The sequence below is a fragment of the Bufo gargarizans genome, chromosome 4 (assembly GCF_014858855.1).
Source record: "Bufo gargarizans isolate SCDJY-AF-19 chromosome 4, ASM1485885v1, whole genome shotgun sequence".
Taxonomy (NCBI): domain Eukaryota; kingdom Metazoa; phylum Chordata; class Amphibia; order Anura; family Bufonidae; genus Bufo; species Bufo gargarizans.
Window position 1 is genome coordinate 139,526,200 of NC_058083.1, and position 14,407 is coordinate 139,540,606.

Genomic DNA, 14,407 nt, shown 5'->3' on the forward strand with positions numbered 1-14,407 from the left:
CATTTAGTGTATTCCTCCAGGAACATCAACCTTGTTACAAATCTTTGTGTCATCAGCAAAAAGACACACCTTACCATCGAGGCCTTCTGCAATTTAGCTGATAAATATATTAAACAACATGGATCCCAGAACAGATCCCTGAGGTACTCCACTGGTAACAAGACCTTGGTCTGAATATACTCCATTGACTACAACCCTCTGTTGCCTGTCCCTCAGCCACTGCCTAATCCATTCAACAATATGGGAGTCCAAGCCCAAAGACTACCAGATACTGGTTTGTGTGTGGTAGGGCAGTATATATGTTGTGGTGGACAAATGTAGTCAAATTCTAGATGTCAATGAGGAGATGATGGGCCTGTTGAGTCTTTGTCCCAGGTGAAGAAATGCCTAGCTACAGATCTGCAAAAAATAAACTTTATTTGCTAAAACTGGAATATTCTGAAAGCAAACCTGTCAGGCGATTTCTGCTGCCCTATCTGACAGGATATGATAGAGGGAGAGAAGCTGTGATATATTGGTTTATATGATTTAATGCATGAGTTCTACACAAAAAGCTATAAAAAGAGTTAATCCAGACAGGACTCCTAGGAAAAACTGTGAGAGTCCTGATAATCCTATCCACACAGGATGACTGAAGATGATCAACCTGAGTGACAGCTCATCTTCAACTCAAGCCTTTCTTAAGCTGAGCTGAAATGTTCATTTTTGCAAGTGTTTATGCCTGGAGAGAGAATCTTTTTGGAAGATATGCCAATGTTTCATGGCTGTTTCATGGAAGATCTGGTGACAGGTGAGAATTGACCTGCACATATGTACTGCTGCAATTATTGCATGACTGACTGTGTTGCTGCCAATCTTCCAATTTTTCACTCTCCTAGGTGTCCTGTCACAATTTAGGTACCATTCTCACCATCTATTTAGCCTGGAAAACCCCTGGTGTACATATGCTAAACATGTCTATAGTGGTCCATTTGTCAGGCAGAGGGCAACTTTTTGGCCTCCGTCTGGACAATATACCCGTATATACTCGAGTATAAGCCGACCCGAATATAAGCCGAGGCCCCTAATTTTACCCCCAAAAAATGGGAAAAATTATTGACTCGAGTATAAGACTAGGGTGGGAAATGCAGCAGCTACTGGTAAGTTTCAAAAATAATAATAGATACCAATAAAATTACATTAATTGAGGCATCAGTAGGTTAAAGGTTTTTGAATATTTATTTCATGACCTGCGTTTTTGTTTTGGTCCGGGATTAGAAGTACTGGGTTCCATTCCTAACAGGATAAAAAAAAAGACTTTGAAAAAGAATGCCAACTATGTTTGCATAGAGCAGCCTGTGTTGGGGCTCATACTATACACGCAGTGTTACTGCATGCGCTGCGTTACGGCCGGCGTGCAGGAGAAAAGAAGAGCGGTGATATCAACAGTCATTGGACCACCCACAGAGGCTGCAGAGGATGAGTGGGAGAGACTCCCATCAACTGGGCATTTATTTATTTATTTTAATTGTTTTTATATTTATCAGGTTGTTTATTCTCTATTTTTTGTTCCCCCCCCTACTTCATACTTGGCCAGGGGGGAAGGCTGTCCAGGGGGAGGGGGGGCTGTGCAGGGGCCGGTACTTACTGCCGGTGTAAATCTCGCGGTCTGCTCCCAGTGTAAATCTCGCGGCCCGCGTGTCTCGCGAGATTTACACTGGGAGCTTAAAAGAGGTGCCGCGCGGACGTGCTGGGAGCTGACCCGAGCAGCTGTAAAGATAAGTAACAGCTTCTCCGGCCCCCAACATGTCATGGTCTGTATTATGGCAATGTAAGTTGCCATAATACAGACCTAGACTCGAGTATAAGACGAGGGGGCTTTTTGAGCACGAAAATATGTGCCAAAAAACTTGTCTTATACTCGAGTATATACGGTATATCAGTATACTGGAAATAAAAGACTAAAAAAAAAAACACTATAAAAAACATTTATGCTATGCAACAAACCACATGCTGTTTGTATGGTTTCTTCCTTTATAAAGAAGCACTTACCTAATGCGTGATAGGCTTTCGTAGAGTCCGTAGGTGTAACTGAATCTTCATGTTGTATGGGATAAAAATATAAAACATTTGACATCCATTAAGTTATTGTAGTCATCATACTAAAAAGTACTTATAGCACTGACCATGGTTGGAACTAACAAACATAAGTTCTTGCTACAGTGTATACATGATGACAAATTCACCAGGTATATGCTCAGCATGCGGGACCTAACAGATGTAACCTACACATAAGAAGCAGACACACAGATTAGGATTATTGTATTCTGCTATGTATTACCTGGAATGTACGTTGATCTTATAGGCAAGCAGAGTGGAATAAAATGTTCATAACTGCAGACCTCCTGGAGAAACTCAAATTTGTACTGGTACAAAATCTGAAATGGAAGGACATCTGTCAGCCATAGATCGGACACAGATTCACTGAATACGAATGTATTAATATAATTTTATTGCCTGCATGTTGCACTTGGAGAATGGAGAAAGAGAAAAGGATGTTGCATAATATTCAAATAATGTAGTTTCTTCTTCCCCTTTGAGATCAAGGCTATATCAATTCATAAAATCCTATACCTAAAGGGTCAATAGTAACCTACAGATGACTGAAACTCCAGAGCAGAATCTGTATTTGAAAGGAAAGAGTGTCTGCCCCAAATATTAACACAGTAAAACTCACAGCTTTGAAGGCTATGTACACCTATGTACATGCATTTTTTTTAGTTATTATTGCATTGTACTCATTTCGAGCTAATAATAATTTTTTCAATTGGTCTTTATTAAAAATATCAAACCATTTTCCCTGCACATCTTTCAGTTTAGTAGCTGGTTCTGAATTTTCTCTCTGCTCCATCAGGCAGCTAGCTGAGACTCCTTATCTCCGCGATCTGACATTATAAACACTCATTAAAGCTCAATCGAACTGATAAGAATGTGGCTTATATAAGTGTTTATGACCTTAGAGATAAGGGTTATTGGCACAAAGTGAAAGTGAAAGTGCCATTCACACAGCTAGAAAAACAGTTAACCCTTTGTGACAGAACAGCTTAATATTTTTTAATAAAGACCAATTGAAAAAAATATTTTTAGCCCAAAATGAGTAATATACAAACATAAAAAACTGCCCCGAAGGTGTACATAGCCATAAGTGTGGCTCTGATTATAGACACTCTACCATAGATCAATAGAACAAGGGAAGATAAGAAACTATGTAATATATTTTTAGATACAAATACCGCATTCTTTACTTGGCAGGTCTCTCCTGAGAGATCAGATTACATGCTGCCCATTAGAGGCAAGAGGCATTTATGGAGGCACGATGGGTGGTGGGGGATGAACAAAAGGAGCCGGATAACTGGAGAAAGAGCCTTTTTTCTCTAAGATATATTACAAAGTTTATTATCTTTAAATGTACTATTGATTTATGGAAAGTTGTTTATAGTTGGAGGTACTGTATATATTAAACACAGATGAACTGAAAGATGGACTCAGGACTGCTTCTATCCATAATTCCACGTTTCCCACCATACAAGGTAGTGCAGGTATAGACTACATTTCTACATTTCTGTCCTCTTCAAATAGAGGAAGTTGGATGGTACCCACTATCCTGAAAAGGGAAAAGGGAAACTAAGCCACATTTTGTCTAAGACAGTACTGGAACGTGGAATTTAGTGTGGCAAGTTGTCCGACTTCCAAGGAGCATTATTTAGTGCAGCATTAGCGCCTATGTCCCTAAGTAGTAATGTGCTCAAGCCTTTCAGGATTATATTATACGTTGTACCTGTCCAGGTTTTACTGCAGATTTGTGTAACACATAAACACCCAAAGGAGAGGTTAAAGTACACTTATGTGAATGAGCCCTTACATGGCGTGTGGTGACGTTCTGTGCAAATAAGTGCACTAGTTGTAGAAATATAGGAATACAGTATATGGTACATAACGTCATGTTCACTAATACATTACATAATGTGCTAAACAACTGAACGGAACAGATAAATGCACCCTTTACCTTGTGATCTCCCGGGCTAAACATACTGATGCAGCCACTTATCATCTTAAATACAAAACCACGGTCCATAAAGGTGAAACAGCGCTAGAAAAGAAAGAGAACATATTATTTGGCAAAATATAAAATTCCCATTACATTACATGTGTAGCCCAAGGATGCCTGTGGCTCTCCAGCTGTTGCAAAACTACAACTCCCAGCATGCCTGGACAGACTACAGCTATTGGTCTACAGCAGGGCATTGTGGGAGTTGTAGTTTTACAACAGCTTGAGGGCCACAGATTGGGCATCCCTGTGCTAGCCTATTCGTACACTGCAAATAAGAAGGCCACGTTCACGTGTGGAGGATATGATTTGGATTTTTGGTTCGAACTCTGCACTAAAAAATAATAGTACAATGGAATCTTCTTACATCTTTCTTCTTCTTTTTTTAAGCATTTTTCCATCCATTAAATATATTATAATTTTTTTTATTTAATTTACATTTGTATAGAAGTGATAAGTCCGGTACTGGAATCCTGCCTAAATCCTGTTTGAGTATTTTACTCATGTAGATGTGAAATAGTTGATCTACATTAGTAGCAACTGTTTATGGGAAGCTGCGTTGTCGTTCATTCGGTTGCTTAGCAGCCGATGACGCTTAGGTGCCGCATGATGCTTCCTCGGGCCGCCCCACTGATGAGGTGACTCCTCTCCTCCATGTGCTCAGAGGCGCTCCACGTGCGTTCCGCAGAACAGAGCCAGGAGGCGGGCATACAACTGGGTTAGGTAACCGGCAGCATTTAAAAAGGAGCATAGATGCAGTACGATGTGCCACCTCCTGAACCTGCGGTGAGATAGGGCTTCATGGGTACACTTCCCCACCGATCTTAGAGTAATGACACCTAACATCTATGTGCCCGTTTTGAAATAGGGGAGTTAAGACCATTGTCCTCTATGCGCCCCTTCCTAAGATAGGTGACTGGAGCTTATAAAACAAGCATCTACTCCTCCATCTTGATAGCAAGCCTATCATGATTTTTTAGCAGTACTTTATTAGTAATCATCTATAGCTGATAACAAGGGAGACCTAATTATTCTATTGCACTGAGCCAGATCATATACTTTTTGTCCTTATTGTTGTATATACTTTATAAGTTTTGTTTTTCTTTAATCATAAAACCCCCTGATGAGTCTGTTCTAAGGCGAAACATGTCATATTGAAATGTTAAATTTTATGTTGAGTAAAAGACAGTATTTCCACCTATTTTCCGCTATGGCCAGACACAACTAAGGATTACACTCAGGCATAAAACACATTTCTAGTTCTCATGTTATCAGATGTTTACCTTCCCTTGCCTAATTGCTTTTCAATTTGAAAAATTCTTTAAAGAGGACCTTTCACCGATCCTGATATTGTGAACTAAGTATACAGACATGGAGAGCGGCGCCCGGGGATCTCACTGCACTTACTATTATCCCTGGGCGCCGCTCCGTTCTCCTGCTATGCCCTTAGGTATCTTCGTTCACTAAGTTATGGTAGGCGGAGTCTGCCCTTGTTCTGCTGTAGCGCTGGCCAATCGCAGTGCAGAGCTCACAGCCTGGGAGGTTATTTTCTTCCAGGCTGTGAGCTCTGCGCTGCGATTGGCCAGCGCTACAGCAGAACAAGGGCAGACTCCGCCTACCATAACTTAGTGACCGAAGATACCGGAGGGCATAGCGGGAGAACGGAGCGGCGCCCGGGGATAATAGTAAGTGCAGTGAGATCCCCGGGCGCCGCTCTCCATGTCTGTATACTTAGTTCACAATGTCAGGATCGGTGAAAGGTCCTCTTTAAATTCCGCCTCAAGACAGGGCAGCTCCACAGGAGGATCATATTACACATGTCAATAAAAGTCTATGGAGAGGGGAGAATTGAGTATCATCATAAATGAGAAGGGAATAAAAAAGAAACACTAAAGAGACTGCACAGCTACATAGTAAATTTACTGTATATCTCAGCACAAGTGCTAAAGTCTCAACCAACACAGGTCAGTACTTCTTTGTAATGTCCTTCATGAACTTGGGGCTGCTTCTGAGTGAGAGATGCTTAGGAAGCAGCTTCTCCTCTACTTTCTGTGTGCAGTGGATGACAACTAGTCTCTAGCCACCAAGTCTGAGAGATCTGCAATCTAGATGTTTAGTGTGTACAGAAGAAAACTGCTAAAAATACCAGATACAAATGATATATTGGCCAGAAATAGTGACATTCCTCATTGACATACACTGTACTATTAATTAATACAGAGTATGTTGAAAGGATATGTACGCTATAACATTAGCTCTGTATTCTTTTTTTGTCATCAAATTAGGTTTTGGAAACTTACAGCTAACACAGAGCTAATGAACAACTTGGCTCCGCAACATCTACATATTATTACAACAGAAGTGTTTTTTTGTTAAAAACCTCAAAAAGAATACAGCAAATGATATATTGTTACCTTCAGGAACCAGGCAAGGCTGACGTTAGCTTTTTTTGTTTCTTCCATGGCATCTCTGTATTTCCAAATGATATGGTCTGAGAAGCTCATCACAAGCAATTCCAATTCGTTGTAGAAGGTTTTAGGAAACCTCTTAGTGCGCTCAACCTCACAAAAAGAAAAAAGTTTCAATCAGAGATAAATTGCTACTCACTCAGTGGACATAACACAAATATAGAAAAGCTGAATGCTCTGCATGGAAGTGCTTCTAAAAGCTGCCATATGTCAGGTGGAAATGGACAAGCTATAATATAAATGCTTTTAAGAGTCCTGATAACAGGTTCTCTATTTTTGTTACAAAACTTGGATAATGTCATAACTATGTTGTGCATGTGAATATACAGTATGATATGATGCAGCAGCAAAAAGTAGTTGTGTAGTCCAGCACACGGCCTTCCTGCAGCAACAGGACAATCAGTGCAACAAAGTCATAGGGAATTTGTAAAAATGGTGTTATAGACTTATTAACAATGCACACGTTTTACTATCAATCTCCTAATATGAGCTATTATGAAGACATTTTATGTTCACTGCCCTGTAAGTCTCCACACTGCTGCTTAGGAGCCACATATACCTCTGTCACCCCATCCTGCTTCACCAAAATCTCTCATGGAGGACATGTCTCATGGAGGACAAAATACAGCAGTAATAAGCAATGCATCCAGCACTGGAGTGAGACAACAAAACATTTGCTAGAGTGGAAAGCAGATTCTCTGTGCGTCTGTTGCTCTCTTCAGCTATTTCCTCCATCTCCTCCTCATCCCTCACCCTGCTGCAGAAACATCTATGGGCATTATCTGTAACCTGAACACTCAGAGAGGATGAAAATCCATCTTGTCTCTGCCTCTCTAATGATACATTTTACTGAAATGAAATTTTAGCAAATGAGTGTGAGAGCCAGGCGGTAGTAGAAGAGACTGATAAGTGGAGAAAGAGGCAATTTCTACAATTTCTTACACTTTCTTATATTTATTTGTACTCCTTATTTATAGAAAATATGTCGAAATGACAGCACACATTTAAATACTCAGTATGTGAAGGGATGCAGTCTGGAATAAACGTATGAGGAAATAATATACAGACATATTAGATGAACCACCATGCCACCATTCTACACAGGCAGAGATCTGCACAGTGTGTCTTAGAATAGCAGTAGTGTAATAGTGGCAGCCATGTCATTCTAGTTGCTAGTTCATACAGCATCATGATCATACAAGCCTTTGATGAAAATAGGAATGAAATCTGCTCTGTATCCCAAATGACATACCATATGATCAATTTACCTGCATCATGTCTTTACCATGGAGATGTTGAGCCATGGACTTAATGATTATCTCAAAGAAAAATTGTGAATGCTGTCAAAAGAATACAAATCAGCTGTTATTTCCGGTAAGCATGTTTCTCATTTTAGAGGCTTAAGCTGAATATGAGCTTTTTTTTTTTATAAAAAAGACAATTCTGGGAATAATGTCCCACCAGATCTATAACTGCACAGTGGACTGGAGTATGCTTTCATACATTTAAAGGACTACATGGGTGCCACAATTATATATTTTACAGTAGTCCTTGGGCCACAATGCAAAATGTGTAACAGGGCTCCCTTCCTACCATATGCTATTTATTAACAAAGGTGCCTTCTTTATTAGTAGAAGGGCCTTTGTGCCCCCTCATGCACCAAAGCCCAGGCATGACAGCTACCTCAGCACTCTGGACTGCTATGCAGATGATGACTACAACTATGATTCAATTACAATTAAATGGTTATATGCCATTTCCACAGTGTACCAATAGATGTCTTCTGAGGACACCATCAAGCTTCTCCATCATTGACGTAACACTTATTGGCCCATTTACTAACAATACTAAATAACCATTACTTGCCTTCATAACAAAGTTATATCAAAGCATTACAGGAAGAAAACTGCAGAGCAATCTATGATACTCAAAGCCACTCAAAGCTTTGCACCTACAGGGATATTACAGTGCAGTTCCAGTGGAACTCCATTAATATCAGGTAATATAATTGTATCATATAATTCCCTAAGAAGCGGGTTTAGGCTCCATAGAGAAATCTAGCTGCTCGGAAGGCATAGTAAAACTGGGGAATTACCATGATTCACATGCAATTTCAATACCTCTCTTCCCTCACAAGGAAAGATTAATTCTCTAAGCAAAATGATCTAAATAAGACTGTTTAGTGATGAAATTAAGTATAAAATTAACTATTAAAAGACTTTATCCAAGGTTCTCCATTTTCCAGTTCCTGGAATGCAGCCAGCAGTAGAGGTCCACCATGGCTACAGGTGTGGACATCTATGCATGTGTGATATATACTGTATTTATATACAAACAATACATCATGAAATGCAGATATGTTCATGCTCCTAGATGTAGCTAAGACATTCGGACTCAAAACCTTCGGTGCTGCCTGAATTCAAGGACCTCGATCACAGAGCACAAACTCTTTTATATAACAGTTGTTTTTAGGTTTTCTGAACATAGGGGGGAATTTATCATGAGGGGAAAGTTTGAAGTCGGTTTTGCTTGAGTCTGCGTTGGAGTACTTTATGCCACATTTATCAAATGTCTCATGGTACTTGTCTTATCCTTAGACCGAACAGTTTTGTCCAGATAAGCTACTCCAGTCTTCCTACTCCACCCTCCTACTGGAGTGAGATTGCAACTATTTTTTGGTGAGTGAGTGGCGTAAAAATGCAAAAAAGCACAACATTTTGTGCAATTGCTTAAATTTTGTGAAAGCGAGTGCAAAAAGTCACAAAAGCCCTATTTTTGCGACTTTCTGACGCCAGAATTCTGGAGTGAAGGTATGATAAATCAGAGCCATAAAGTTAAACCATTGTATAATAAAAAGTTTGCTATTTTTCTAATGTACTTTTTGTGTTTCAAATTTTTTCTGCTTGCTGTCAGCGTATGAAAGTGTGTCTGTATATATCCAGTAGCTGGAACTTGTTTTATGTACACATTTACGGTATATCAATTTTAGAACCACACTTCAGACGCATATGACTTACCCTTAGCACAAACTTAATTGTATTAAGCTCATTGCATTTTAAAAGGCTTGCCACCCCTTTGGCAAGTTCTTCATGGACTGTCCGATCTCCATACGATTGCGTTTTAAACACATACTAAAGGTGAAAAATTGGGAATAGCACTGTTAATACATGGGATTTATAACACACAAAATACCTTGTGTGAACAGTGGGGGAGATTTATCTGGTAGATATGTGATATATTACAGGACTCTGCTCACTTACCTTTACATATGAATGGACATATTGCTCCAGCTGCTCTTCGTGACACTTAGCCACAATGTCTGTTAGGACCCTACAGCAGAGAAACATTCACTGGCCCATTACTTGGCAAAAATAACAATGAATAGATCTACAGGAAACACAATGTAGAGCGGGGGTGTACAACCTTTTCTGGACTGAGGGTCACAATGTCAGACTGAACCAAAGTTATAATACAAGTGCATACGTACTTGGTAAAATCAGGGCATCTAAAAAAAACACCAACTTGGGTGGGGTTATCATTAGTCCTGTCCATGTTTGGCCCGAAACAGCCTAAAATTTGTCAGGCACTGTCTCTGAAAATCAGGGATAGTCCCTGCAGATTCGGGACAGTTGGCAACTATGAAAGTCTATTACCATGTAAGAGATTTATGGCATATCAAAAGAACATGATATACATATCGGGTAGGTGCCAATTGCACTTTCAGAACTCTTATCTATTGGGAGAAAGGCCCCCTCCCCCTCTCTCCTGTTCATACTCCAGATAGGAAGAGGCCATGCATATATGCAGTGTCCTGGAAGCCCACTGCAAAGAGTTAATGTACTGCATTTTATGCACTGTGTGTGTCCCAATAGGCCGTATATAGAGTAGCAGGTCTTTTAGCTACTGTTACTAGGCAGAGCTGGCACCACCTCTACCTATCTAGGAGGAAGTGAGTTATGTTATGTTATGTTACTAAGTCCTTGTATAGCGCTCTAGAGGAACTCAATCCGATCTAAGCGCTTGTCGACGGCTATATTGGTGGGCCCCTCGTCATCCTACACAAAAAGCCAGGTCTTAACCAACCTCCTGAATTCCAGGTAATCTGATGTTGTTCTAATGTGTTCTGGGAGGGAGTTCCAGATTTTGGGGGCCATTACTGAGAAACGTCTGTCCCCCCTTGTCTTGAGGCGGGTTCTTGGCACCGACAAAAGGGAGGCTGAGGTGGATCTCAGTTCTCTAGGAGGATGGTGACGTGTTATCTTCTTTTGCAGGTAGATGGGACCTGTTTTGTAGAGAGCTTTGTGTGTTAAGCAGCACAGCTTAAACTGCACTCTCTCTTTCACAGGGAGCCAGTGGAGTTCCCTGCGTGCTATTGTGACAGAATCTGTCCAGTCTAGTTTCTTGATGAGCCGGATGGCTCTGTTTTGATTTAGTCTAGTGAACAGCAGAAGAATAGTGTGGAGCACAGCTAACAGGGAGACTTTAGGCCCTACGCATCATAAATGTGACAACCCATAAGGGAGGAGAACCACTGGATGCATCAGAAGGTTCAGGGACCTTATAAGGAGGATTGCAAAGCATTTGTCAGAGATAGGTAACGCACCCACATTAGAGCTACAGAGATCTGGTGGGAGTGAATGAGCTTCAGCCCTTCCAATATACCAAAAAGGACAGAAGGGATCCACCGTCCAGAGACTGTATCCACTGAGGATACTAAGGAGCTTTTACATTGCTAGAGGGAGAGAGGTCATCCCTTGGTCGATTTGGGATGATTATGCAGAACATCGAATGATTATGCATCCAGTGTGTACATGGCTTTTGTTAACCATTGCACCTTATAACAACTGCTAACACCAAGGCACACCTAAACATCACAGACTATAAATAAAGCCTTTTAAAAAAAAAAAAAAAAAAAACATCACAGACAGGGGAACCCCAATGTCAGGGAGTGCCCGAAGGGTGTAAAATGTGTACCCTTCCCATCACTGCATGGCCCAGTGAGTGTCAGAACTGTCAGTACTACTACTCATATCCTCCACACTGCCCCTTCAGCTCGTTGCATGTATGTGGCTCTCTCCATTGCACAGTAGTTCATGTGTGTTTTACTTCTTCCATAAACTTCAATGAAGATAGCCTAACGCATGGCCACCTCATTTACCTTGAACCACACAGAAATCAGACACTTCAATCAGAGACAGCCACACACTGTGGCATTAATACTTGGCATGAGGCCTACTGACATCGCAGGTTGTGCACCACTGACGCAGAGCAATGTGGTAAGGTTACGGCCACAGGGTGAGAGAGGCGCTTATAGGGTAAATAAGTCAAGATACAACAGCTTCCTTCAAAAAGCAGGTGGATATGATAGACTCACCTGTTTTGGTTGCACCGAGATTAGGTGCAACCGTATTGCAGGTAAGCTGTGAGGTTTGTAGGTCACAGGTTGGTGCTGCCAGATGCGCCCGATCACGATGGAGTGATCCAGCTAATAGACGATCATAAGGCGCATTACCACAACCCGATGCAGGATGCAACAAAGTTTCTTCTAAAAATGGCACATGTCGGTGCCTTGTTTCAATTGTGGGTTTGGAGTAGGTGTAGCGGTTCACCACAGCGCTCTCTCATGTCGGTGCCTTGTTTCAATTGTGGGTTTGGAGTAGGTGTAGCGGTTCACCACAGCGCTCTCGCTACAATACTGGCACGTGTGGAAAGGGCACGCAGGCAGGGAGCGCACCCTTTCCACACGTGCCAGGATTGTAGCGAGTGCGCTGTGGTGAACCGCTACACCTACTCCAAACCCACAATTGAAACAAGGCACCGACATGTGCCATTTTTAGAAGGAACCAGGCAGTATACACCCAGCTGCACTTAAACTAGGGTGACACAGACTTGATAAAGGTGTCGTCGAGAACCCGAAACGCGTTGTCTCATAATAAACTTTGGTGCATCCTGCATCGGGTTGTGGTAATGCGCCTTATGATCGTCTATTAGCTGGATCACTCCATCATGGCAGAGCAATGTAGCAGAGGATGATAGTAGAAGAGCCTTTTTCATACCCACTACAGAACAATATACTGTACATTAGTAGCTAGAAACCTTCAGGTAAAGGGGTTGTCTCACTTCAGTAAATGGTATTTATCATGTAGAGAAAGTTAATACAAGGCACTTACTAATGTATTGTTATTATCCATATTGCTTTCTTTGCTAGCTGGATTCATTTTTCTATTGCATTATAAAGCAGTGCTTGTACAAGCGTGCCTTCTCTTCTCTATTTACCTGCTCGCCATCGCAACTGCAGCGGCGGGCAGTGTAATTACAAGTATGGAGTCCCCATTCACTTCTATGGGATGGCTCCTGTCTGTTCAAGTGAACAGGCATAGAGAAGAGAAGGCAGTGCCGATAGTGCATTCTCTTCAAACAAATGATGGTGCCCGGAGTCCCCAACCTGATATTGATGACCTATCCTATTCTTTCATTGAAAGAAAAACGTGGACAACCCCTTTAATAAGACACCTGGCAAATTCTAAAGTACAGACATTATAAATGACAGTACCTTGTAGTAACTGTGATCACATCATCATCATTATTTTTTGTCAGAACATGAAAGAGTTGGTTGAACAAAATGGGAAGAAAGCTTATAACCATGTGGATCTTCTCGATATTTAGCAGGTTCTGGGGATGTAAAAATCATGAAAACTATTACACCTTACCCCTAAAAAAGCAAAAGCACAGGGGTTGTGCTAGTAATATAAATGTATCCTACCCAACACATACTGCTGTTTTGGCACTTTCCCCAATTACCACCATTTATCATAACTGCCTTATTCTAACGTTATTAGCCGACCCTTACACCCCGTGGCAAATCTGTTTCAATTTTCAGTTGCTGCAGGTGACATCCTATAGTGAAGCCTTGTAATGTAGGAGGCAGGAAGCGACATTGGTAAGAACAGGGGGCATGGTTAGTGTCACATGTCCTGCAGATGTCAGGACACATCTCAGCGCCCTAAGGTATGATGGGACAGCAGACACATGACAATCCAGGAAAACTGCAAATTAGGTACATTTGAAAAAAAAGCTATCCAAGGAGGAATGGGAGCTAAAGTAATTGATGGAAATAAACTTTAAAGTGAAAAGTAGATTCTAGCACAACCTTTTTAAATGAAAAATTAGCCTCAACTGATGTTCAGAATTCTGGAACTGCAGTTAGTGTACTTATCAATTAGCTTTCTCAAAAGCATGTACACTTATCAGTCATAACATTGGCACCATAACAGATGTTAGTCAGAACATCTCCAAAGTGGTTTGTCTTGTAGGGTGTTCCCAATATGCAGTGGTTAGTAGCAAATGTGGTCCAAGGAAGAACAACTGATGAACCAAACGCAGTGTGATGGTCTGTGCAAAGCACCAGGAAACCCTGGGTCCTGGCATTCATGTGCATGTTATTATGACATGTACCATCTACCTAAACATTACTGCAGACCATGTACACCCATCCAAGGCAGCTGTATTGTCTTATGGCTAAGGCTTATTCAGCAGGGTAATACGCTCTGCCACAATGCCAAAAATAAGCATTCAAGGTGTTGACCTCAATACAAGGCCGGTTTAGACAAAATGTGGCCCTGGGCAAAATCAAAAGTGGGGCCCAAATCTTCTAATAATGTACGAACAATACAGTCACATTCTGTCGATTCTAGTCTTCCCTCACAGATTTATACCCCATAAAGAAGATCTGCACATCATGGCCCCAGAATACACCAAACGCTCTGCTACTGAACATTGACGCCATACTTGGAATGCCCAATCTACTCAATTCAGATTTGACCAGATGGATATAGCTGACTTCCAAAGAAGG

At 41.2% G+C, this 14,407-nt stretch overlaps 1 protein-coding gene across 5 annotated transcripts in view; it reads right to left on the reverse strand.

Moving 5' to 3' along the window:
- DOCK10 (dedicator of cytokinesis 10) overlaps positions 1–14,407 on the reverse strand; it is a 362,682-nt gene that overhangs the window by 77,978 nt on the left and 270,297 nt on the right. For all 5 annotated transcript variants that reach the window (XM_044290306.1, XM_044290309.1, XM_044290308.1 and 2 more), the window contains exons 24-31: positions 13,109–13,227; positions 9,816–9,885; positions 9,573–9,686; positions 7,824–7,895; positions 6,502–6,648; positions 4,046–4,129; positions 2,321–2,417; positions 2,032–2,076 (exon numbers count right to left, since the gene is read on the reverse strand). In XM_044290306.1, coding sequence (XP_044146241.1) covers positions 2,032–2,076; positions 2,321–2,417; positions 4,046–4,129; positions 6,502–6,648; positions 7,824–7,895; positions 9,573–9,686; positions 9,816–9,885; positions 13,109–13,227 — 748 coding nt within the window. The remainder of the gene's footprint in view (positions 1–2,031; positions 2,077–2,320; positions 2,418–4,045; positions 4,130–6,501; positions 6,649–7,823; positions 7,896–9,572; positions 9,687–9,815; positions 9,886–13,108; positions 13,228–14,407) is intronic.